The 25,908-nt window shown below is 45.4% G+C and overlaps 1 protein-coding gene across 1 annotated transcript in view; it reads left to right on the top strand.

Moving 5' to 3' along the window:
* Positions 1-989: 989 nt before the first annotated feature.
* The window catches only part of LOC306942644 (transcription regulator protein BACH2-like), a gene marked incomplete at both ends in the record, with an annotated part of 35,884 nt that continues 10,965 nt past the window's right edge, over positions 990-25,908 (top strand). Inside the window, 3 exons of the mRNA XM_079528652.1 lie at positions 990-1,385; positions 11,738-12,987; positions 13,075-13,348. Of these exons, the coding sequence (XP_079384778.1) occupies positions 990-1,385; positions 11,738-12,987; positions 13,075-13,348 (1,920 nt within the window). The remainder of the gene's footprint in view (positions 1,386-11,737; positions 12,988-13,074; positions 13,349-25,908) is intronic.

The following is a 25,908-nucleotide window of genomic DNA, read 5'->3' as shown; positions in this document are numbered from 1 at the left end:
CGCCCCGCCCCCTCCCGACCCCCAATATAAATTGACTGCTACAATAACCTTAAACCATTTTGGGCGGGAACCCCTTTTGGTGTTTTAAGCATTGTTATAATTTAGCTATTGAAAAATAGCAGATCTACAAGCTCATAGCGCGCCACCGAGTGGCGCGCTACGAGCTTGTAGGTCTGCTATTTTTGAAAAATCGTGAAAATAAAATTAAAAAAATTAATCTTTTTTTTTTTTTTGAAAATAATTTGGGGACCCCCTAAAATAATTTGGCGACCCCCCGAGGGGTCGCGACCCACGGGTTGAGAACCCCTGACATACAGTATATACTACAGCGACACACAAACACGCATCAAAAGTGGCAGGTCTGCAAGCTCGAAACGCGGCGCGAAGCGGCACGTTTCGAGCTTGTGGATCTGACACTATTGCTATTTCTGAGGGGCGCTGAGCCCCACCTATGCCCAGCTTTGTGTGTACCACATTAGCCCTGCTTCGACAAGTCCCTCCCCAACCCGTCCTTGTCCAACAGGCACGTTAGCAGCGAGGGGACGGGGCAAGCTGTCCTTCTCCCCCATAGGTCGGCTGAGGGCGGCTGTGGCTCAGGAGGTAGAGCAGGTCGTCCAATGATCCATGGGTCGGCGGTTCGAATCCCGGCTCCTCCTGTCTACATGTCGAAGTGTCCTTGGGCAAAACACTGAACCCCAAATTGCTCCCGATGTGCTGGTTGGTACCTTGCATGGCTTCCGCTGCAATCGGTGTATGAATGTGTGTGTGAATGGGTGAATGTAATGCACAATCTATGTAAAGCGCCTTGGATAAAGGCGCTATATAAATGCACCATTTACCTTACACACGCACACACAGCACACCACACTTTTGGGACATCCAAGCACTCCAGAGTCCAGACCCTTTCTCTTTTTTTCCTAAAGTTGATTCTGATATCTCTCTCTCTCTCCCCCGCCTCCCCCCCCCCTCTCAGGGTGCAAGCGGGAGGGATGTCGGCAGGCGAGGAGCACGCCGGCGGCGGCGGCGCCTGCGGAGGAGGAGGAGGAGGAGGAGTCGAAGGAGTCGACGCGGCATCGGGGGCGGCACCGTCATCATCATCGCCATCATCATCACCAGCGCCGGCCCCGCCCCCGGCCCCGCCCATGTACGTGTACGAGTCCAAGGTGCACTGCGCCAACGTGCTGCTGAGCCTGGAGGAGCAGCGGCAGCGCGGCATCCTGTGCGACCTCACCGTGCTGGTGGAGGGCCGCGAGGTGCGCGCGCACCGCGCCGTGCTCGCCGCCAGCAGCCGCTACTTCCTGCAGGCGCTGCTGGGCCACGGCGGGGGCGGGGCCAGCGTCGGCGGCGTGGGGGAGGCGGAGCCCGTCATCAGCCTGCCGGACAAGGTGAGATGACGTGGCGCTGACGCCGCCGACATCAGTCTTAGTGTTAACTTAGTCTAGTTTTAGTCGACTAAATATCATAAGATTTTAGTCGATTAAATCTACAGTTGATTTTGTCGACTAAAATGTATTTTGGCGGGCCTTGATGCCATCGTAATGACTGGATTTTACACTTGCTGAAAATAGGTTGCATTTTCAGCATGCAACCAAGTGACTCTTGTCCACTAGTCCCTTCATAACATTTTAGTTGCCGAAATTGTCAGTATATTTAGTCGTAGTCTTAGTCATCATAGATTAGGTTAATTTAGTTTCCATTTAGTTTTCGCCAGTGAAAAAAGGTAGTCGACGAACATTTTTCGTCTTAGTTTTTGTCGACGAAATCAACACTTGATGTGGTTTTTATAGCCGCTAGTCTTTTGAATGCAATTAATCTAGTGTGAGTCGTCATTTTGGTCGTCTGAAATGTTTTTAGTGTTGGTCTAGTTTTAGTCGACTAAATGCCATAAGATTTTAGCCGACTAAATCTGCAGTTGATTTGGTCGACTAAAATGCATTTTGGCGGGCCTTGGTGGTGTCTGATTTTAAACTTGGTTGCATGCTGAAAGTGGCAGATCTGCAAGCTCACGGCGCGCCGTGAGCTTGCAGATCTGCCACTTTCAGCATGCAACCAAGTTTAAAATGACTTGTCTTTTTTCCACTGGTCTCTCCTGAACTGTCTAGTTTTTACTTGTTGACGAAAGTATCAGTCTTGGTTTTAGTCATCGTAGCTTGGTTTGGTGGGAAGACATGCGGCAAAGGCAGACAGGCTCGGGACTCGAACCCACGACACGCCAACAGGCTGGATTATAGGTGCCTTTACCGCTCAGCCAGCCAGGCCCAGGCCAATGTGTTTGTATTTTACCAGGAAGTCTCATTGAGAGATCACAAATCCGACCTGGCCAAGATAGCAGCCATATAAAACAACACATACCAGAACAAACAACATAATTATTATGCAACATACAGTACATATCTCTGCTGTCCGGAGAAAACCTCATAACTCCAAAATGTTCATTTTTCAGGAAATGAACAATATACATTTTTAAGGAAATTAATAAAACCTTGTATTTTTTTTAGACGATGCAATACTGCCTCATCAAAGTTGGTGTTGTGACATTAGATTTTGTCAATTACTTGCATGAGAAGGAGAGAGGTGGTGGAGTTAGCTGTTTTAGCAGACAGTTTGAGGGTCCAATGGAGTTAAGAGGTTTTGTCCAATGCGTTTTTTTACTACTTTCCATTGGTTCAATATTTTCGGGAAAAAAACACACAGACGTACAGGGTGTTCAATAGCACTGATTTATGGAGAAAAAAATTCAAAGATCTCAAAAATGGAGTTATGAGGTTTCCTCCGGACAGCAATGATATATAAATCCACAATAAAACACATTTAGAAAGCTATTCATTCCATGTGGGCCTCTTATAGAAAAACAATGACATGGCGTTTTGAGTTTTGACATCGTGATTTTGTGACGTCAAAAACTGTCTTGTGTGTCTCGTCTTGTGTATTCTGCACAGACTTATACAAAAGACTGGGTACTTTTTTTCGCCACACTATACTATTGATACTCCCAACATCACAACAAAGGGATTTAAGTACAATGGAAACTAGTCACTGACTTTATTGTGTATTTATCCATGACATTTCTGTGAGAAGCATGTCAAATGTGTTTTTCTTTTAACCTTGACGACTAACGAATCAAAATCAAATCAAAACAAAGAGAAAATAAATTGATTGAAGTTTCCCCTCAAGTATCCTCTTTCACTCTCTCTCTCTCTCTCTCTCTCTCTCTCTCTCTCTCTCTCTCTCTCTCTTCCCGCCCTTTCTGTCGCACATAAACACACACAGTCTATTGCAGGGGTTCTCAACGTTTTTGGCCGGGGACCCCCGGAAATGCTTTGGCAACGTCTCGGGACCCCCACCCCGCCCCGCCCCCTCCCGACCTCCAATTTAAATTGACTGCTACAATAACCTTAATAATAGAGACAATAAACCATAAATAAATACTGAAACCAGATATAATCATTAGGGAAGGTGTATGCATGTTACTGTACTATGTGTACTATATGTAAACTCTTAATTTCCATTTTCCAGCCATTCAGTTGCAAAAAAAAAAGAATTGAAAATTATTTGGGGACCCCCCCAAACTAATTTGGCGACCCCCCGATGGGTCGCGACCCACGGGTTGAGAACCCCTGGTCTATTGAAGCAATAGACTCGGGCGCTGGTGGTGAAAACAGCATGCACAGTTGTTGGGAGCATTGTTTGGATGCATCAGCGCTCTCCATATACTGTAGGATTCACGTACATACAGTTGGAGGCCATCGATATTGTCCTTTTCTTTTTGCTGAGGTTTGCGTGATCTGCGCAAAAGGACAGTTAACCCATTTTGGGCGGGAACCCCTTTTGGTGTTTTAAACATTATGTTATAATTTAGCTATTGAAAAATAGCAGATCTACAAGCTCATAGCGCGCCACCGAGTGGCACGCTACGAGCTTGTAGGTCTGCTATTTTTTTTAAATCGTGAAAATTTAGAAGGATTTTTTCAGGATTTAGAAGGATTTTTAAAAGTTTTGAGGTCAGGCCTAAATGGGTCAAATGATAAGGGGCAATATCGGTGGCACCCAACTGTACTGTATTATATATCTCTGCTGTCGGGAGGAAACCTCATAACTCCATAATAATGTAATATGTAAAATATAAATTCTTCAGGAAATTAAGAAATCCTTATATATTTTTTTAAAACAAAGCAATGCAGCCTCATCAAAGTTGGTGTTGTAACTTTGTATATTGTTAATTCACTTCCATGAGAGGGGGAGAGGTGGTGGAGTTAGTTGCTTTAGCAGACAGTTTGAGGGTCCAATGGAGTTAAGAGGTTTTGTCCAAAGCACTTTTTACTACTTTCCATTGGTTCAATATTTTCGAAACAGGGTGTAGTGTGATAGCACTGATTTATGCCTTTTTTTTTAAACCTCAAAAATGAGTTATGAGGTTTCCTATATATATTCCCATTCTCAGTGAGAATCACTGTACAACGATAATCAATAGAGGCTCCCCACAGCATGCACCTCGGCAGCTGCTGTGCATTGCCTGAGGGTGTGTTTGAGTTAACTGAATGAGTCATACACGGTAAAGTACTGTCCCCCCCCCCCCCCCCCCCCCCCATTTGTAACACCAAGTTAACTTCTGGTCCAAAAAACGCCCTCGGCACCGAGATCGCCCTTTGGCGATCAGAAATACGCGCTCATGCACTGATCCGGTTTCGGGTGCGATACTTTTTTTTTTTACAAAAATAAATAAAAACGGAAGTGAAACGTCCGCAGGCTTATGGAGAATTATTATTCATAATTATTGATCAAATCGATTAGTCCCAATAACCCATTTCGACCTGAGGAGGATTCTATACAAATGCCTTCCAAATCCTGACAGTTTTCTGAAAATATCTCTATGTCAGTCGTTCTCAAACATTTTCATGTCTAGGACCCCAAAAAATATCTGCATTTGGCCGCCGACCCCCATCTGAAAATATGTTGTTCGCTCTGAAAGAATACACATTCAAAGACTTGCGCCACATTTTTCAAAAATAGCAGACCTACAAGCTATGAGCTTGTAGATCTGCTATTTTTCATTAGCTAAAGTATAACACCATGCTTCAAACACCCAAAAAGGGGTTCCCGCCCTGAATGGGTTAACTGTTGCACCCGCGTATAGTTGCCCCAGAAACACGGCATGTCTGTCTGCCTGCCTCGTCTCGTCCCCGAGAACACGTCCGGGTGTGTGAATGTTCACAGCGTTGTTGTCGTAAGTCCCTGGGTTTTGTTGCTTCTTCTGCCTCCGTACGTACGTCGGGCGTCTGCGAGAGATCTGCTATTTTTCATTAGCTAAAGTATAACACCATGCTTCAAACACCCAAAAAGGGGTTCCCGCCCTGAATGGGTTAACTGTTGCACCCGCGTATAGTTGCCCCAGAAACACGGCATGTCTGTCTGCCTGCCTCGTCTCGTCCCCGAGAACACGTCCGGGTGTGTGAATGTTCACAGCGTTGTTGTCGTAAGTCCCTGGGTTTTGTTGCTTCTTCTGCCTCCGTACGTACGTCGGGCGTCTGCGAGAGCGGCGCGGGTGATCCCAGCTGGCTGACATTAGCATAATAATGGCCCAGATCTGTCACGTTGATTAATAATGTCTCTTTGACTTCGCCTCGTTCAGTAATCGCCAGCAAAGCGCCTCGGCCGCTTCACGAGTCAAACTCTCCTGCATGCCGTGTTATAGCGCTCCACTGTACCCCACACACTCCTCTGTTAGAGCCCCACTACACCCCACACACTCCTCTGTTAGAGCCCCACTAAGCCCCACACACTCCTCTGTTAGAGCCCCACTACACCCCACACACTCCTCTGTTAGAGCCCCACTACACCCCACACACTCCTCTGTTAGAGCCCCACTACACCCCATGCACTCCTCTGTTAGAGCCCCACTACACCCCACACACTCCTCTGTTAGAGCCCCACTACACCCCACACACTCCTCTGTTAGAGCCCCACTAAACCCCACACACTCCTCTGTTAGAGCCCCACTGCACCCCACACACTCCTCTGTTAGAGCCCCACTACACCCCATGCACTCCTCTGTTAGAGCCCCACTACACCCCACACACTCCTCTGTTAGAGCCCCACTACACCCCACACACTCCTCTGTTAGAGCCCCACTGCACCCCACACACTCCTTCACAAGCGCCAGCCCCCACTACACCCCACACACTCCTCTGTTAGAGCCCCACTGCACCCCACACACTCCTTCACAAGCGCCAGCCCCCACTACACCCCACACACTCCTTCACGAGCGCCAGCCCCCACCTACACCCCACACACTCCTTCACGAGCGCCAGCCCCACTACACCCCACACACTCCTTCACGAGCGCCAGCCCCCACTACACCCCACACACTCCTTCACGAGCGCCAGCCCCACTACACCCCACACACTCCTTCACGAGCGCCAGCCCCCACTACACCCCACACACTCCTTCACGAGCGCCTGCCCCACTACACCCCACACACTCCTTCACGAGCGCCAGCCCACCTACACCCCACACACTCCTTCACGAGTGCCAGCCCACCTACACCCCACACACTCCTTCACGAGCGCCAGCCCCCACCCGCCGCTGCTGCGCACGTGCACACCGATTGCACAAGACGCGCATGTGGAGATGCACATGTGCTCGTACACACTGCATACACGCATACTTGTACGTGCACACACGCACGCGCACACACACGCACACACACACACACACACACACACACACACACGTTGGCAGACACATATGAGCATGCACGCGCACGCACACACACACACACACACACACACACACACACACACACACACACACACACACACACACACACACACACACACACACACACACACACACCTGCCTAGCTGGCGTTAAAAAACAGAGAGAAACAGAGAGTACGCACGTGTGAGGGAGGGGGGGGGGGGGGGGGGTGGTGATGGTATGGGTGGGGGTGCGCTGAGCCATGGGGATCTGAGCAAAGGGAGAAGATGGAGACAGAGATGAGGACGACAGGAGAACATGGATACTGTGTGTGTGTGTGTGTGTGTGTGTGTGTGTGTGTGTGTGTGTGTGTGTGTGTGTGTGTGTGTGTGTGTGTGTGTGTGTGTGTGTGTGTGTGTGTGTGTGTGTGTGTGTGTGTGTGTGGATACAGCACTGACTGACTTGTACAATAACACATTGGTGGAGGAGAGATGGTGTCATCTCCGCTTCAGCCATCTGTCATCTGTCCCCCCCCCCCCCCCCCCCCACACACACACACACACACACACACACACACACACACACACACACACACACACACACACACACACACACACACACACACACACACACACACACACACACACACACTCGCACACACATACACCCAAAAGCTTCAATTCGAACATGGATTCAACCAGAAAATATTTGAGGCACCGGCCTATGCCGATATATACAGTACTTCATTGTGGAAACTGTATTTTTATTTAATTTTTTTCTTTACGAATTGTGCACCTTAACACATTTAGACCTGAGGACGATTCTACAAATGTCTTCTAAATCCTGACAGGTTGCTGAAAAACCTCATGTTTCTACGTCAGTCGTTCTCAAACATGTTCATGTCTAGGACCCACAAAATTATCTGTATTTGGCCGCCGCCCCCCATCTGAAAATATGTAGTTCCAGGGACCCCCCCCCCCCCCCCCCAGAAGCAAAGATTTGAGTTAAAAAACGTTCGCTCTGAAAGAATATATACGGTATTCAAAGATTTGCACTCATTTTCAAGATTTTCCCCCAAAATAGCAGATCTACAAGCTCAAATCATCGCCAACAGCACACACACCAAGGCCCGCCCTCGCTCGATCATGATTGGCGGATTGGCTATTTTCAGCATGAAACCAAGTGTAAAATGACTTGTCTTTTAATTATACTGGATCTCTTGTCCACTAGTCCCTTCCTAACATTTTAGTCTAGTTTCTATTTGTTGACGAAATTGTCAATATATTTAGTCTTATACTTTTAGTCACCATAGCTTAGTTTTCATTTAGTTTCCATTTCGTTTTCGTCAGTGGAAAAAGGTAGTCGACGGACATTTTTCGTCTTAGCATTAGTCGACGAAAACAACACGGCTCACCACCCCGCCGTCGCCCTTCTCAATGGTGGAAACTAACTAAGTACAGTCAGTTATTCAAGTACTGTACCATTTTGGACTGAGTATTTACAGTTGTCTGTACTTTTAGGCCTCAGGCTGTTGTGTGAGGGGGAGGGGCGTTTCGACTGCGCCCCTCCCCCTGCATTGCATTGCATTGCATTGCATTAAAGGTGTGAGCTCAGCCTAGTTCTACTCCACTTGTACCCAAACCCATCTTTTGCAACTACATTCAATATCTGTAAGCTTCAACTCATAATCAGGAACATAAAATCAACCTACCACATCCCCCTAGCCCTCCTGATTGGCAGCAATATCTTACCCAAATCCTGATCTACCTCATTGTCAAAAGTATATCCTCTTTATTATCAACATCACTTCTCATTTGTAGCTTCAACATCTCATCAGGTGTCAGGTCACCCTTAGCAAAGTGTGGATCTCCCATCCAAATTGTGTGACATCACCTGAACTTTCAAATTGAGCTTGGTGGTCTGCCACATTCCACTTGTATATGAGTACAACTGTCGTGGTACAACAGCAGCAACAGATTGTTACATTGTGACACCCAACTCACCCAGCACATCAGGGTAGTCTGGGAAGTTCCCTGCCAGCAAAGTATTTTGTGCTCTGATCTTGCCTTTGCACATGGATATGAGGTTGCACAGGACTGTCCCATTGAAGGTCGTTAATGTCATGGCAATTATGTTTATGCACTGTCAAATAGGTCTACATCTATTCTATGGTAACATATAGCTGTATAGTCATATTATCCTGCTCATTACTGTGCACAAATGTATACATCTTTGTGTTTGAGCACAAATGCATTTTGAGAACCCCCACATTTTCAGTAAAGCGTGCACGCTGTGCGGCCCCCCACACACCATCATTCTACAGTTCAATCTAGTTGAATACCCCTGCTGTAGGTTACAACAACAAACAGCTGCATATCAATGGTAAGGTGAATACTGTGCATGTCAACCAGTGACCATACTGTATCTGCTGCATGCTTGGACACACCTGCTTATGAGACAGACATTGACCTGACCTTTAGCACATAAGATTGACCTACTTATAAGAAATTGATTTTATGTGACAGTTATTCTGTTCATTTTGTAATTGTATTGTTTTTACATAATGCAGTACAATAGAACATCACTTTGGGTGTGGTATGGACACCATTTTGGATTTGGCAATACATAATTAACTAGTGATGGGAGATTAATCGGCAAACACATCGGTATCGGACGATTTGAGTTGTTTTTAGATTAATCGGCATCGGTTTGATTAATCAGACCGATTACGTTTTTCAATAAACTTTTCCCTACTCCTTTTTCGAACATAGTAACTGCGAGAGTGAGGTCTAGCCAACACCAACTCAGGATTCCTGGATCGCTGCCCTCCACAATGTCCTATCCAACATCAGGTTATTGAGCTCTGCAGTGTTGTTAGCAAAGCTGTCGCGCCGCAGCATGTCTACATAGGTGGTACGCTTCTTTCCCCCCCTTGGCTTTGCCCTGGGTTTGGCTCCCATAGTCAATTTACTTGCCTCAAGTTCTGGGTACCTGACGCAGTGCCCTGCCAGCCTCATCCTTCTCTCTCTGACTTTGTCCGTGACCCGTGGTAGGTCCCCATAGAAGAGGTCCACATTTCTGATGTGACACCTAGTGCCATTCGTAGCATTCTTGTGTAGACTCCATCCAGGGATTTTTCCTGTTGTACTGTGAGGGTCCATGTCTCGACAGTATCTATGAACAGCCGCCTCTTAAGGTCTTCTCCCATGTCTGATTTCCACACTCTCCTCATCCTGTGCAAGGCTTTCCAGGCAAGTGCTCTCCGAACCTTCAGATCCTTTTCAGTTGAGGCAGTCCAGGCCCCGAGGTACTTGAAGTCCTCGACTCGCTCGAGCACTGTCCCGTCTGCAGTGGCAATGGTTTTGTCCTCTGTGTTGACTGTCATTACCTTTGTTTTCTTGGTATTGAGCTTGAGGCCGAACTTGGACCTTGGCTCGAGTCTGGCTGTAGCTTGACTCTATCATCTGGACCAACTTTTCTGGAACTCCGTAGGCATGTAGAATACTCATGAGTTTCCCCCGGTGGATGGTGTCGAAAGCCTTTTGGAAGTCAATGAATGTGATCACCGCTGACAGGTTGCGCTCCCATACCCCTTCCAATATCCTCCTCAGTGCCAGTATCTGCCCGACTTTCGAACATAAACATAAGTTAAGGATTATGAAAGATCATTATTATTATTATTTTTGGACGTTTATTTCCTTTGTCTTTTCTCATTTATATTTTAACATGTTTGGAATAAATAAAAAAATGAAAAAAATGAAATGAAATTAATGAATCGGTCTGTCTTTACAGATAAACAAGCCCAAAGTAATAGTTTGAACAGATCTACAAGCTCACAATATTATAAAGGTATTTAAGTTAGATGTGACTTGCCTAAGCCTGCAGTGCAGACACCCTGTTACATGGATTTTTCAGAATGGACAAAATGATCGACATTGGTAATATTGGTTATCGGCCATAACAGCAATTAATTATATCGGATATCGATATCGGCCAAAATGTCTCATCGGCACATCCCTATAATTAACTGATCACTTTCACTGATTCAGCCACATTCCTTTAGTCCTAAACCCCCAAATAATGATGAATTAGTATTAGTTATAGCCATGTTAAGCTCCTGGCAGCCATATTGGACGCCATCTTGAAAATGACGCCTTTCCAGAACATATATTTTCCTATATTTTCAGTATATTCTTAAGCATGCCTAGAGGTACCAGAACCAATTGGAAAAACCTTTTCTATCATTTTTGGGGGGTGTATTACTATTTTTCTTTTCATATTGATCCATGCAATTTTCGCCTAGTGTTATAAAATAAAATGCATGATAGCACTCATAAAGCTACCACGGGTGCAATGCTATCACATATTTTCTAACTCTAGACATGTATACCTTCACAAAAATCACTATGAGCCTTATTCAGCCAGATGGTACAGACCAACCCCCCTGGCTCACGGACTAATTGCAGTGTTGATACTTTTTACACAAGTAAAAACATCTGAGTGCCTTTTCCCACCAGTGTTGTTTTTGGCAGCAAATTTAGATTTTAGTTTTAGTCATAGTCTTTTGAATAGTTTTCATTTAGTTTCAGTCACATTTGAGCCACCTGGAATGTATCGTTAGTCTAGTTTTAGTCGACTAGATGTCATGCGATTTTAGTCGACTAAATCTACAGTTGATTTAGTCGACTAAAATGTCGTAATGGCTGATTTTACACTTTCTGAAAATAGCCTACAAGCTCACAAGGCGTCGCCCAAGTGTAAAATGACTTATACTGGATCTCTTGTCCACTAGTCCCTTCCTAACATTTTAGTCTAGTTTTTATTTCAAAACTGTAAGTATATTTAGCCTTAGTTTTAGTCATCGTAGCTAAGTTTTCATGTAGTTTCCATTTAGTTTTCGTCAGTGAAAAAAGGTTGTCGACGAACATTTTTCGTCATAGTTGTAGTCGACGAAAACAACACTGTTTCCCACAAACTGACCCTTTTTCTCCATCTAACGCGTGTGGAATCGTCTCCCCCCCCCCCCCCCTCCCCCCTGCAGGTAACGGCCGAAGGCTTTGCCCCGCTGCTGCAGTTCGCCTACACGGCCAAGCTGGTGCTGTCGCGGCAGAACATCCGCGAGGTCATCCTGTGCGCCGACTTCCTGGGCGTGCACAACCTGGAGGACTCGTGCTTCCGCTTCCTGCAGGCGCAGCTGCAGCAGAACGACGACAGCGGCCGTGCCGACGACGGCGACGACCTCGGCGTCTCGTCCATGATGGACGTGCCCGACGGAGAGGGGGAGGAGTTTCAGTCGGAGGAGGAGGAGGAGGAGGAGGAGCCGGGAGCGGCGGGGTTACGGTGTCCCAAGTACAGGAAGTATCAGTATCAGCTCGACGGACACACGATGAAGCACAATGGCGAAAACCACCGTGACCTCTCGGCCAGCCCCCCCCGCCCGCGCAGCCCGCGGCTCCCGGACGCCGGACGCCGCCGCCGGCACCACCACCACCACCACCACCACCGCGGTGGCGGTCCGCGCGCCGCGCTCCCCCCCCTCCTCCCCCTCACCCCCTCCCGGATCAAAGAGGAGCCCTTCGGCTACGAGGAGGAGGACGGGGAGGACGACAGGATGGACGATCGGGGCTGTCCGCCGGAGCTGTGCTCCTCCTCCGCCGCCGAGGAGGAGGTCCTGGAGATGGAACTGGAGGTGGAGGAAGGGGAGGGGGTGGGCCCGGTGGCGGCGGCGGGGGCGGGGGGCGGCCAGCACTCCCCGGGGGGCGGCGGGCCTTCCTCCTGCCTGCGCTCCTACCTCCAGCGGGGCGGCCTGGACCTGGTGGCGCCCTGCGGCTCCACCATCCAGCAGCTGCTCACCGACAGACTCTCCCTGAGCCACTACAGGGGAATGGTCCGCGAGAGGGACGCGGTGTCTCAGGGCCACAGGGACCGCCACCATCACCACCACCACCGCAAGGGGGAGCCATCGCCTCCCCTCGCGCACATCACCGCCTCCTCCTCCTCCTCCTCCTGCGACGGCTTCTCCCATAAGCAGGAGGCGGAGCTCCTGGACCGCCGAAGCAGCGTCATTTTCTCCTCAGCGGTGGCCGGCGAACAGCAGCAGCAACGCGGCGGCTACGCCGAGCGGAGGTTTCTTCCGGAACGGGACCCTCCTCCTCCTCCTCCTCCGGATGTCCAGAAAGGTCCTCTTCTCCTCGCCGGCGGCGGTCAGAGCTTTCTCTCGCTGTCGTCGTCGCCGTCTCCCGCCTCCTCCCTCCTGTCCTCCCTCCCCACCACCGTGCCCACCATCAAGATGTCAGCCCGCTGCTCCCCTCCTCCTCCTCCTCCTCCTCCTCCTCCTCCCCCCTCCTCCTCCTCCCTGCTGCTGGAGCCCATGAGCAGCAGGACACGCACGTCCAGCTCCTGCTCGTCCTTCTCCTACCTGGAGGACAGCTCGCCGTCCTCCAGCCTGCCCCCGCCGCCGTTCGACCTCGCGGGGGGAGGCGACCAGCGGAAGGCCTCGTCGGAGCTCGTCTTCTCTCAGGGTCGCGCCAAGGTCAAGTGCGAGCAGCGCGGATACGACGGGCCCAACGGGGCCAACTCCAGCGACGACTCGGGGTCCTTCTCGGAGGGAGACAGCGAGAGCGGCCTCGCCAGAGACTCCAGTTGCCCTGAGGTCAGTGCGGTGGGGTTCTGGTACCGTTCTTCTGGTTTGTTTTGTGGGATTTTTCCAGACAATGGGTCTGGATCTGGACCCACCTTTTGGTCACAGACCCATTATGTCACCGTTTTTTATGTTTCCTATATATTTATTTTTAAATTATTATTTCAAAATATTTTCAAAAAATATATAGAGAAGCTTGTGCTGCCAAGTAAAAAAAAATTCAGTTGATTTAGTTTTAACAAAATGTGTAGGGGGGCCTTGATGCCGTCGTAATGACGGCATCACTTGCTGAAAATAGCCGATCTACAAGCTCACAACGTGTTGCGAGCTTGTAGATCTGCTATTTTCAGCATGCAACCTAGTGTAAAATGACTTATACTGGAGCTCTTGTCCACTATAGTCCCTTCCTAACATTTTAGTCTATTTTAGTAAGTCATCATAGCTTAGTTTTTCATGTAGTTTCCAACTTTCCATTCAGTTTTCGTCAGTGGAAAAAGGCAGTCGACGAACATTTTTCGTCTTAGTTTTAGTTGACGAAAACAACACTGCTGCTAAACTGACTTTCATAACAAATACATTGTGTGTAGCTCCTATGTGACGATTCTATACACACATATGATGTGTTTTGGACTTAAAGGAGAATTCCATGCTAGAAGGCTTTCTTACCTTTCTTTGTAGTCGTTACGTCCCCACCAAAGAGGTCCAGGTGTTTTTTTGTGCAAAAGCTCCTTATTGGCTATTTCCCCTACCATAAGCCCTCAATGAATTGCATTGAATTGAATGGGAATTGAATGGGGCTATGGGGTGTTGTGCTAATTCGCTTATTTCCATCTAAATAAGTAGTAAAGTGTGCCGCTTGGGATATTATTTACATTATGAAGAGAGGATATATACAAAAAAATAATAATTTTGAGCGATGGAAATAAGCAAATTAGCACAACACCCCATAACCCCATTCAATTCCCATTCAATTCAATGCAATTCATTTAGGGCTTATGGTAGGGGAAATAGCCAATAAGGAGCTTTTGCACAAAATAACACCTGGACCTCTTTGGTGGGGACGTAACGACTACAAAGAAAGGTAAGAAAGCCTTTTAGTATGGAATTCTCCTTTAATGTATTCCACCCCCTTATACTCTCCTTGTATGTGAAAAAAGTTTTTGATGCGTCTAGTACTAAAATTAGATGTAGACGGAATTATCACGAAGCTTGAAATACCCAAACAAATGTGGCTTATTATTTGCTTGTTCCTTGTCCACATACAGTTGGAGGCCATCGATATTGTCCTTTTCTTTTTGCTGAGGTTTGCGTGATCTGCGCAAAAGGACAGTTAACCCATTTTGGGCGGGAACCCCTTTTGGTGTTTTAAACATTGTTATAATTTAGCTATTGAAAAATAGCAGATCTACAAGCTCATAGCGCGCCACCGAGTGGCGCGCTACGAGCTTGTAGGTCTGCTATTTTGGAAAAAAAGTGAAAATATTTATTTCAGAAAACTGGAGGATTTAGAAGGATTTTTTTAAATTTTGAGGTCAGGCCTAAATGGGTCAAATGATAAGGGACAATATCGGTGGCACCCAACTGTATACTCTCCTTGTATGTGAAAAAAGTTTTTGATGCGTCTAGTACTAAAATTAGATTTAGACGGAATTATCACGAAGCTTGAAATACCCAAACAAATGTGGCTTATTATTTGCTTTTTCCTTGTCCACATACTCAGTTTCACGGTGAGTGCTTGGCGGCATGGATGCTAAATGCGTATCCTCCGCTTACTGCATGCCAGATAGGTCCCAGTGGGCTTTAAGCGTCAGGATTTCTTTAGTGATTGCAACAACTGGTATACCTGCGTGGCCGCCTCCGCCTGTGCCGAAGACCCATTATTCACCCTCACTTTGAAGAAAAACATGCTAATGATGGTTATTTTTGTATGACAAGCAGCATGCGAGGGTTTCCGTGTGCGTGCGGTCAGCGGTGGAAACTGTAACACGTTTGCACGAGTACGTCTACTTAAGTACCGTACTTAAAAGTACGACTTTATAAGGTATTTGTACTTCCAATACTTGTACTTCTACTCCACTACGTCTCTCAGAGGCACACATTGTACTTTTAGTCCACTACATTTATTTGAAAACTTTAGCTGCTTTGGTTATTATTAAAAAACAACCCACTTCAGCCCTATATACATTTCAGCCATTTGAAAATAGCCGATCTACAAGCTCAAGATTTGTATATTTTTGAAAACTTGAAATGCGACATTTCTGCATAATGAGTACTTTAAGTACATTTGATTTCAATAAAGTACTAAAAGTACATTTTGAATTCAACAAAGTACATTTTGAATTCAATAAAGTACTAAAATGATATGATATGAGTACTTTATTGTCAGTTCACACTGAAATTTGTCTTGCGACCCAGCAGCCAAGTATGCAGAACACATTATACACACATTTGACATAACACAAAGAACAAGACAATTTACCTACATAAAGACATGAAGACAAGAGCCATATCCACCGCCTAGATTACCCCCAAAAGTACATTTTGATTTCAATAAAGTACTAAAAGTACATTTTGATTTCAATAAAGTACTAAAAGTACATTTTGAACGAAGGACTTTTACTTGTAAGGGAATAGTAGTTCTACATTGCAGTATAGATAATTGTAAGTAAAAAACCATTGAGTACTTTTTGTGTGTGATTCGGCGACAGGTTTCGCTGTGATACATCTCAAATCTCGTGTTGGGATATGGCGCTTTTATTTAAACTTCACAAACAATTGAGTTAGATCGCCTCATTGTTTTTATTCTTATGCTGGCACAATGAGATTGAAATTAAGTTCTGAAATTGCCTCAGTGATTCAATTTAAAAAAGAACAAAGGCAAGCTGTCCTAGACATAGAACAGAGAGAGAGAGAGAGAGAGAGAGAGAGAGAGAGAGAGAGAGAGAGAGAGAGAGAGAGAGTTAATTTTGGGAGCCTGGAGTACGTGATATATATATTTGCACGAGTATTTGTGACAATTGATTGATTGATTGATTGATTGAAAAATGTATTAACAGTTTGCAGAATTACAGTACATTTCAAGCACAAACTCAATACAAAGGCTGTTAACTGTGAGTGGACGACCCAATTAAGCATTACACTTGTTTCCAATAGGGTCCACAATGTTCAATTCATCAAAAACATTTAGAGACGTACAAATAGACACTTCTATATAGACAAAGGACAGAACAGGAATTCATCATAAAGGAGGTAAAAAGGGAAAAGAAACATATACAGTGAGGGAAAAAAAGGGGTGGGCGTGCTTGTGTGATAATTGATGGCGCTAATAAACGTTAGCTAATTCAGCGGGGGCTTAGCAGGTAAAATACTGATCATGTCTCAAAATGTACATTTTGAATAGAATTACATTTGAATTTGTCTACTGTATTTCCCATTTTCAATACTTTTACTTCTACTCCACTACACCTCAGTTTTAGTTACTTACAGATTTTGATTATTATTACAAAACATACATTAACCTGACTTCAGTCCTACAGTACAGGTATATACACTTGTATTTGAAAATAGTCGATCTATTGATGTGACTGTAAATCTGCGATTTTCAAAAGGTTTTTTATAAGTTTTAGAACTGGTTAAATGGAGTACTCTTTATACATTTGGTACTTTAGGTATATTCTGATGCCAATAGCCTACTTTTGCACTTTTACTCAAATGCATTTTGATTACAATTTACAATTTAGGCATTTAGCAGACGCTCTTAATCCAGAGCGATTTACAGTAAGCAAGAACAAAAAACATGGTAATTCATCAAATACATAACAATAGTCATCATGAACAGTGAAATGTCCTACTATAAATGCGCCACGTCTCTGCGTGTCTGCGTGTGTATGGTTGTAATGCACGTAACTCGACAACCGTTCGCCCCCACCGACTTCACATTGGACACACGCGGTCCACACCCCCGCAGGGAGTGCAGTGCCCGGTATCGAGTCGGTCGGACCCACGGTTCTCCAGAACCACCACAAAAGGCTCTGGTCAGGCGCTGCCAGTGGGAATCCCCTCAGTGGGAATCCTCTCACCTGTGCAATTGCCAGCCAGCTGCCTCAGCCAATCGAGGCTCAGCCAGCAGACAGGCAGATACAACAGAGATCTCCATGGCCTCACTCAGACCTTTACTGCATTGCTGTATGCTTGTTGGATGAATGTTGTGTAGTGTCATGGCCGCCCCAATGCATTTCCAATGGGAGTCACATGGTTTGACACAACATTTGTGTTGTATGAGGGGGATACAACAGCTTGTAGTCCAAAATGTGGACTACAAACCATGTGACTTCCATTGGAAATGCATTGGGGCGGCCATGACACTACACAACATTCATCCAACAAGCATACAGCAATGCAGTAAAGGTCTGAGTGAGGCCCATGTGGGACACAGACAGACAGACAGACAGTTAAAACGGGTGCTATGACAAGATGACAACGGGTATAATTAGGTTCCAAAGTTGCATCGTTCTCAAGCAGGCCGGTGGCCGACGGGCACGTACAGGTCTAGTCTATATAATGGAACTATGCACATACACTGTAGAGTGCTATGTATGCATTATTTTACCAGACTTTTACTTGTGACAGAGTATTTCTACATTGAAGTATTGACACTGCCCGACATTTGTGCTGCCCCCCCCCCCCCCCCGCCCTCCCGACAAGAGCGCTGCATTTCCTCATGCAGATCGGCTACTTTTGCGCCGTTTGCGAGGACACACACAACGGGCGCTCTTTATGTCGTGGTGGAGCCGCGGAGAAAATCGTTATTGTGAGGGTCGGCTTCATGGCACCTTTTGGCACATTTTCTTGCCCCCCCCTCAGCGTGTTGCCCTACGCAGTGTGTTTTCTTGCCCCCCCCTCAGCGTGTTGCCCTACGCAGTGTGTTTTGCGTGTATACATATTGACGGCGCTGTCATTACAAAGCCACACTGTCTGCCTGGGGAGGATATAGCTGCACATGGGCCATGTTCCAAATGGCTCACTAGTTCACTACACTCACTAGACAGCAGAGTGTTCCCAGCTCTCTGTGTGTGTGTGTGTGTGTGTGTGTGTGTGTGTGTGTGTGTGTGTGTGTGTGTGTGTGTGTGTGTGTGTGTGTGTGTGTGTGTGTGTGTGTGTGTGTGTGTGTGTGTGTGTAAAGGAGCGAGTCAGCAAAACAACAAAAAGGTGTTTGAAGCACATTAGGTTATCATCGCTATTACCCACAATCCCCTTGTGTCGTGTGCTCTGCTGCCAATGGGCCCTTATCACAGCAGGCATTTTGACGAGGTAAACGCTGGCTGTGTGTGTGTCTCGCAAACAGAAGGCAACTGCCAGCTGCCTCCATCCCTGCCTGATTATGTCCTTCCAAGACGACGTTGTACGCGTGGAGGTATACCTGGAATTGAATGTGCTTTTGGAGACGGGCTTCCAAGCACAGTTGGAAAACATCTAAGTACTGTACATTTATACAAGTACTTGTATACAAGTATACAACAACTCATACAACTCATACAACAACTCATTGGGCTAAAAACGGACGTTTTTAGCCCAAGGAGTGTTTTGTTGTGCAAAACTAATGGTTAAATGGATTCAGCATCATGAAAACGCCCTAGTTTGACACGTCACATGCTACTTAAAGCATGATGAAATTTAGATTTTTTCCCCCCCTTATAAGTTGTTAATGGTAGGCCTATAGTCATATATTATGCCAATTATGAAAATGTCTCAATATTATGCAAGTTAGCATCCGGCACTTTCTACATGCTGGGGACCCATACTCAACATTTCTAACATAAAACTTTGGTGTACTCAACATGCCTGGGTTCACATTCTGGCCAGTGGACTATTAAAGGACCACTTCACCACTTTTCAACCTATCTTCATATAATAGGTCCTCACTAATAATCATGAAAAAATGGCACGATTTCTTTCTACTCAGTCTGTGTCTCATAGGGCGGCTGTGGGCAGTATAGAAACCGTCCTCCAGTGACATCATCATTAGGCAGATTTTTTTTAAAACAAGATTTTTTTACAGAAATGTTTAGATTTTCATTATCGTGAGAACGATGGCTTCCATTTTTGCATTGCAACTTTTCAGGACTAGAAAGCCTGCAGTTTCTATTAGCTTGTATTCCCCATCGATGATGTCACTGGAAGACGGTTTCTGAACTGCCCACAGCCCTCCTATGAGACACAGACCGAGTAGAAAAAAATTGCACCATTTTTTCATGATTATTAGTGAGGACCTATTATATGAAAATAGGTTGAAAAGTGGTGAAGTGGTCCTTTAAGGTGGTTGCACACTGGACGCGTTTTTCTGAAAAGCGAGAAACGCAGCTAAAAATCCGAAAAAACGTGTGCCTGTGAGCAGGGACCTTTAGGGAAAAAAAGTTTAAAAAAAACATTAGAGCGCCAATAGATCGCCGAAGTCCTGACGTCACTCGCTCATTCCACTACAAAGCTCCATCTGACTGGAACAACCTTCCACTTTCACTCAGATCAACTATACCTCTCTAGGCCGCTTCAGGACTTCCCTGCATTCACATCTCCAAACAACCTGTTCATGCTTCTAATACTGCTTACTCACATGTTTTTTCTCCATTTCCATATATAAACGAGTTGGGGGTCAGGGGTGGGGTGGGAGAAGGGGAGCAAGCTAACTGTACCTGTATGTGTATGTCCTGTGTATTTGTACTGTATGTCATGTTGCACCTATATGTGTCTTTAGTACTTGTGTACTTGCACTGCTGTAATGTTGTATTTTGTATGTATAGGACCCCCTCTAAAACGAGATGCTGCATCTCAAGGGGCCATCCTCTCAATAAAGTTCAAAGTTCAAAGCTCGTCCCCTCGATTCCCCTGGTTCACGGAAGTCATTTCTCTAAGGAGAATAACATGGGCTCATCTTAAAATCGTTTCATGTAAGCATTGTGGTCCAAAAATAAACAAGCTGTCGTGTTATTGTCAGGGAGGTGTCTCTTTATCGTTTGCGACTGATCGTTTGTCAGTCACTCATATATGATACAGTCTGTTTCGAAAATGTAACTAATTCAGCAGCAGTAACAATAGTGTTTTCTCTCAATCAGTTGATTCTTCATATCCATATGAGCAAAGCGGCCTGGATGACATGTTTATTTTTCAAACACAGTTCTTATAGGCGATCTAAAATCTCGCTATGGGGATTACAATGCAAATAAAAAGTACATGGACCCGTGGATTTATAGCGCCCTCTACCGATATTGACGTCAGACTTCGGTGCTCTATTTCTTTCCAATATGTGACCAAATTTGACTGAGGGACTGCCATTGTATTTTATTTTAGTTTTTTTTCATGTCTTCTGAAAGCAGGGAATCATAGCTTCAAATTGACATATTAAAATTAACTCATTTTGGAAAAAATAAAAACAAAATAAAAGTTTTTCTCCTCTGGTGAAAAGCTGCGCGATGGCATGGCGATCGCGTTGGCAGGCTCTCAGTCAAATCTGGTCCCATATGGCTGCTGTGCACGGAGCCTATTGCATTGTTAATGAGCTGTTCTAAGTAATGTGTTGCTTGTGTCATCAACAAGTGGCTCATGCATGGCGTTCTGGCGTGAACGGAATGAATGAATCGGTGATATTGTTTCCTCGTAGGTGTGATTTACAGCTCAGACTATTCTTAGGCAGCTTTGTCTCCTCGGAGAGATATCGCACACACACACACACACACACACACACACACACACATAAACACACATGCACTCGCACAAGCGCACACTGTGGAATTAGTTAGAGTGCTGAGTGCTATATGCCGTTGCCATAGTGATGGCTTAAGCACATTCCATATCTGGTGGAGATAGATGTTCGTCACTGACGCACGCACGCACGCACGCACGCACGCACGCACGCACGCACGCACGCACGCACGCACGCACGCACGCACGCACGCACGCACGCACACACGCACGCACACACACACATGCAGTATTGACTATATTGGATTTTTTTCTGGGCTGAAAGTGAGTCAGTATGTGGATAAGTACTGAAACATGCGAGAGAGGGTGAATTTATTCATGCTATTTATAACATAGCTTTTTTTTGTGTAGGCTACATATAGTCATGCAACTTGAAGGCAAACTTTGGGAAGATCGGGGGGGAAAAAGTCAGTTCTCACTATGGAAATCCGTCAGAAAATTGACACCGATGGCACCTTGGTCATTTTTGTAGTTCATATAGTTGAGCAATCTCAATCTTTGAGCAATCTCAAAGGCTACTGTTTTACCAATGTACTACAGTCGAAAAACTGTTTTTAAGTCCACACTAATTATGTATAAATGATGGATAAGGGGTCAGGACAACGAGGCCTTTTCGTGGAGGGGTCGGAATAAAATGTGTTGTTTTTGGTCTGTACTGTAGTAGTTTTAATGCTGTGATTTAAACAATGGTGTTCCAGATCTCCCTGCCGGTATTAACTTTTCACTAACCTTTGAAGAGCCACAGCTGTGCCGACTTTGATAGTTGCTCGTCATGAAAAAATGCACTTTAAAACGGTGTCATCGCTTGTCGTAGTGTTCAAAAATATCGTGGCGAAAAGGTGGCGATCACAACAACAGAGCGAAGGAGGAGGACATTTCCCTTAACCCATCCTGGGCGGGAACCCCTTTTGGTGTTTTAAGCATTATGTTATACTTTAGCTATTGGAAAATAGCAGATCTACAAGCTCATAGCGCGGCACTCGGTGCCGCGCTATGAGCTTGTAGATCTGCGATTTTTTTTAAATCGTGAAAATGTGGCGCACATCTTTGAATATAATATTCTTTCAGAGCGAATGTTTTTAACTCAAATCTTTGCTTCTGGGGAGGGGGTTCCCTGGAACAACATATTTTCAGATGTGGGTCGGCGGCCAAATACATATAATCTTGGGGGTCCTTGACATGAAAATGTTGACTGACGTAGAAAACTGTCATGATTTAGAAGACATTTTTAAAAGTTCGATGTCAGGTCTAAATGGGGTTAAAGAATGTTTTAGTCTTCTTCTTCTTTTCCCGCATTTTTCAAAAGGGGCTAAATGGGGCTGCATGGGCAATTATACCGAAAATGTATTGAAATGAATACATCTAATCATTGAAAAGCAGGAATTTTTTAAATATATACGAAGTAATTAAAATATATATATCTTTTTTTTATAATCGACTAAATTGATGCATCGGACTAATCTTAAATTAGATTAATCTGACTTGAGGCTGTATTATAAATGACTTCTTTGTCCATGGTATACACTTTTACTTGATTAAAAGTAGAAAGGTATTGGCTTAGAAATGCACTTAAAGCATCAAAAGTAATTAGATCAAAAAAGTAAGACATTTTTAAAAGTTCGATGTCAGGTCTAAATGGGGTTAAAGAATATTTTAGTCTTCTTCTTTTCCCGCATTTTTCTCCCCCAATTCAGTCGTCGTGTCAATTGATTCCTCCCCGCGCGCACATTGTTGTGTTTTCACGGTGCCGTGTCACAAGGCTGCTGTACTTTATACCTCGTACTTTAAATGCTTAGTATGAGGTATAAAGTACAGCAGCCTCGTGTTCATACAACAGAAAGATTGGGTATTGGTATAAGACTGACGTTATGGCCCGTTATGGCCCATAGCACTTACCCTACCCCCTTAGACAGAACTTTTTAGACTTAGATAGCATTTGAAACAGACTTATAGCATGTCATGTAGACAGCACAATAACAGTACAGCATAGTATAATATATATGTATAGTGTCATTATATATAGACATGTTCTAGTTACGTTCTTAGCTTACGCATGTTTCTTGATAAATGCTTTTTATATATGTGATGTATTCCCATGCTTTTTGTTCTTGCTTAATGTAAATCGCTCTGGATTAAGAGCGTCTGCTAAATGCCTAAATTGTAAATTGTAAATTGTAATGTATCTCTCAGGACCTTTCACTGCTTCGTCTCAACCATTACTATATGGCTCTGCTCTCAGCCATACCGCGGTGTATTTTTTTTTGACATTCCGTTTCTCTCCAAAGTTGAATGTTGCCACCACTGTTGGAGTCAGCCATAAACTACACAGGTTCATCCCGATGTTCTGGAGCATCTTTGTAAAGTTAGTGTTGGTAAAAAGCAGGTAAAAGAGTAACGTATCAAATCAAATCAAACTTTATTTATAAAGCACGTTTTAAAACAACCAAGGTTGACCAACGAGCTGTACAGATCAGTGGCAAAAACAGAGACAAGCAAGAGAACACACAATGCAAACAAGAAACGCAATCAGAAATTATGACATGATGCAGGGAGCAAATATAAGCATGAAATGTTAAAATACGCAAACAAAAAAGCTAAGATAAAACACACATTAAATGGACTCAAGCGGGATTAAAAGCCAGGGAGAAAAGATGAGTCTTAAGGTGAGACTTAAAAACATTAATAGACGGGGCAGATCTAATATAAAGGGACAGGCTCTTCCAGAGCCTGGGGAGCTGCTGGCGCAAAAGAGCGTGCGCCCCCCTAGTAGTGCTCTTCTTGATTATTCGGCCCTCTAGCACAGGGGTTCTCAACCCGTGGGTCGCGACCCCTCGGGGGGTCGCCAAATTATTTTAGGGGGTCCCCAAATTATTTAAAAAAAAAAAAAAAAAAAAAAAAGATTTTTATTTTATTTTTATTTTCAAGATTTTTCAAAAATAGCAGACCTACAAGCTCGTAGCGCGCCACTCGGTGGCGCGCTATGAGCTTGTAGATCTGCTATTTTTCAATAGCTAAATTATATCAATGCTTAAAACACCAAAAGGGGTTCCCGCCCAAAATGGTTTAAGGTTATTGTAGCAGTCAATTTATATTGGGGGTCGGGAGGGGGCGGGGCGGGGGTCCCGAGACATTGCCAAAGCATTTCCGGGGGTCCCCGGCCAAAAACGTTGAGAACCCCTGCTCTAGCAGTACCTGATCAGCGGATCTCAGTTTGAGGCAGACTAACATCAGTCACTCTACCATTCAATGTAGTAGAAGACCTGGAAGAGTCCTGCCTCAAAGCAGACCAGAGGTAGAAAACTGTCGTTCCCTGGTGTCATCGCTATAGGGACACTGCAGGCATCAGTAAGCAGGCACTGGGGATGGCAATGAAGGACCGGGAAGTCTGGCGTGTTATTGTGAAATCCACGATCGCGACCGCGGTCGAAAAATGATGTTTACACCACAGATATGTGGTCTCCGCCTACAGGAAATATGTTGGCCCCGACCATGAGCCCCGTTTCTGAATCTGTCTATAGACACTCGACAACCACGGTGGATTTGAACCCACAACCTCGGGCGGCGGGGCAGGCACTTTACCGCCGCAGCAGTGCACCCACCACTATCGCTTCGCCTGATTGGTGCAGCACATTTAAACCTGAAAAACACACAATGACACCATCATAAACGGGAACAGCCAGGAACTGGATAGATCGGGTTCAGGATAATAATGCTTCATAAAATGATAATGATCTCGATTTCTATACAGAAATGAAGATGGTCCAGTTTTTGAGCTGCATTTCAGACTTTGATGAATCCTGCTATAGTTTAGTTCACAGCATGCGTGTGTGTGTGTGTGTGTGTGTGTGTGTGTGTGTGTGTGTGTGTGTGTGTGTGTGTGTGTGTGTGTGTGTGTGTGTGTGTGTGTGTGTGTGTGTGTGTGTGTGTGTGTGTGGTCTACAGGTGTACAATGTGAGAGCGGGTTACCTGTAGGCTGTGCGTGTGTGCGTGTGTGTATGTGTGTGTCTGTGCACGTGTTCCATATTACTCCACTGTCGGTGTGCGTGCACATGTACGTGTGTGTGTGTGTGTGTGTGTGTGTGTGTGTGTGTGTGTGTGTGTGTGTGTGTGTGTGTGTGAGTGTGTGTGTGTGTGTGTGTGTGTGTGTGTGTGTGTGTGAGTGTGTGTGTGTGTGTGTGTGTGTGTGTGTGTGTGTGTGTGTGTGTGTGTGTGTGTGTGTGTGTGTGTGTGTGTGTGTGTGTGTGTGTGTGTGTGTGTGTGTGTGGTCTTGTCCTAGTTGTCTGACCCAGTTGTCTTACCTAGAGAGCGGACAGGCTCGCCACAGGACGCCCCGTAGCCAGGTGGAAGGTGTCTCCCCCCCCCCCCCCCCCCCCCCCCCCCCAACCATCTGCTCCTCTCACCAACACCCCCTCAAACTGGGACACTCTGCCCAGGCCAAAAGACCCCCCCCCCCCCAAAAAAAAATACTTCTCATTGGCCATCGGTGGCCATTACAGCAGCCTCCGCAACACACACATGCATTAACCCATTTAGACCTGACGTCAAAATTAAAAAAGGTCCTCTACATCCTGACAATTTTCGGAAATACCTATCTTTCTATATCTGTGGTACTCAATATTTCATGTCAAGGACAATCAATTTGAGTTAAAAACGTTCGCTCTGAAAGATTATATTCAAAGATTTGCGCCACATGTTCACGATTTTTTCAAAAATAGCAGACCTATACAAGCTCATAGCGCGGCACTCGGTCTGAGCTTGAGCTATGAGCTTGTAGATCTGCTATTTTTCAATAGCGATTGTTCAATAGCTTGAGGTAT

This window comes from Electrona antarctica (assembly GCF_951216825.1).
Source record: "Electrona antarctica genome assembly, chromosome: 18".
In the NCBI taxonomy this organism is placed as follows: domain Eukaryota; kingdom Metazoa; phylum Chordata; class Actinopteri; order Myctophiformes; family Myctophidae; genus Electrona; species Electrona antarctica.
The sequence above is the reverse complement of the archived record's forward strand: the minus strand, read 5'-3'. Positions and strand labels throughout refer to the sequence as shown.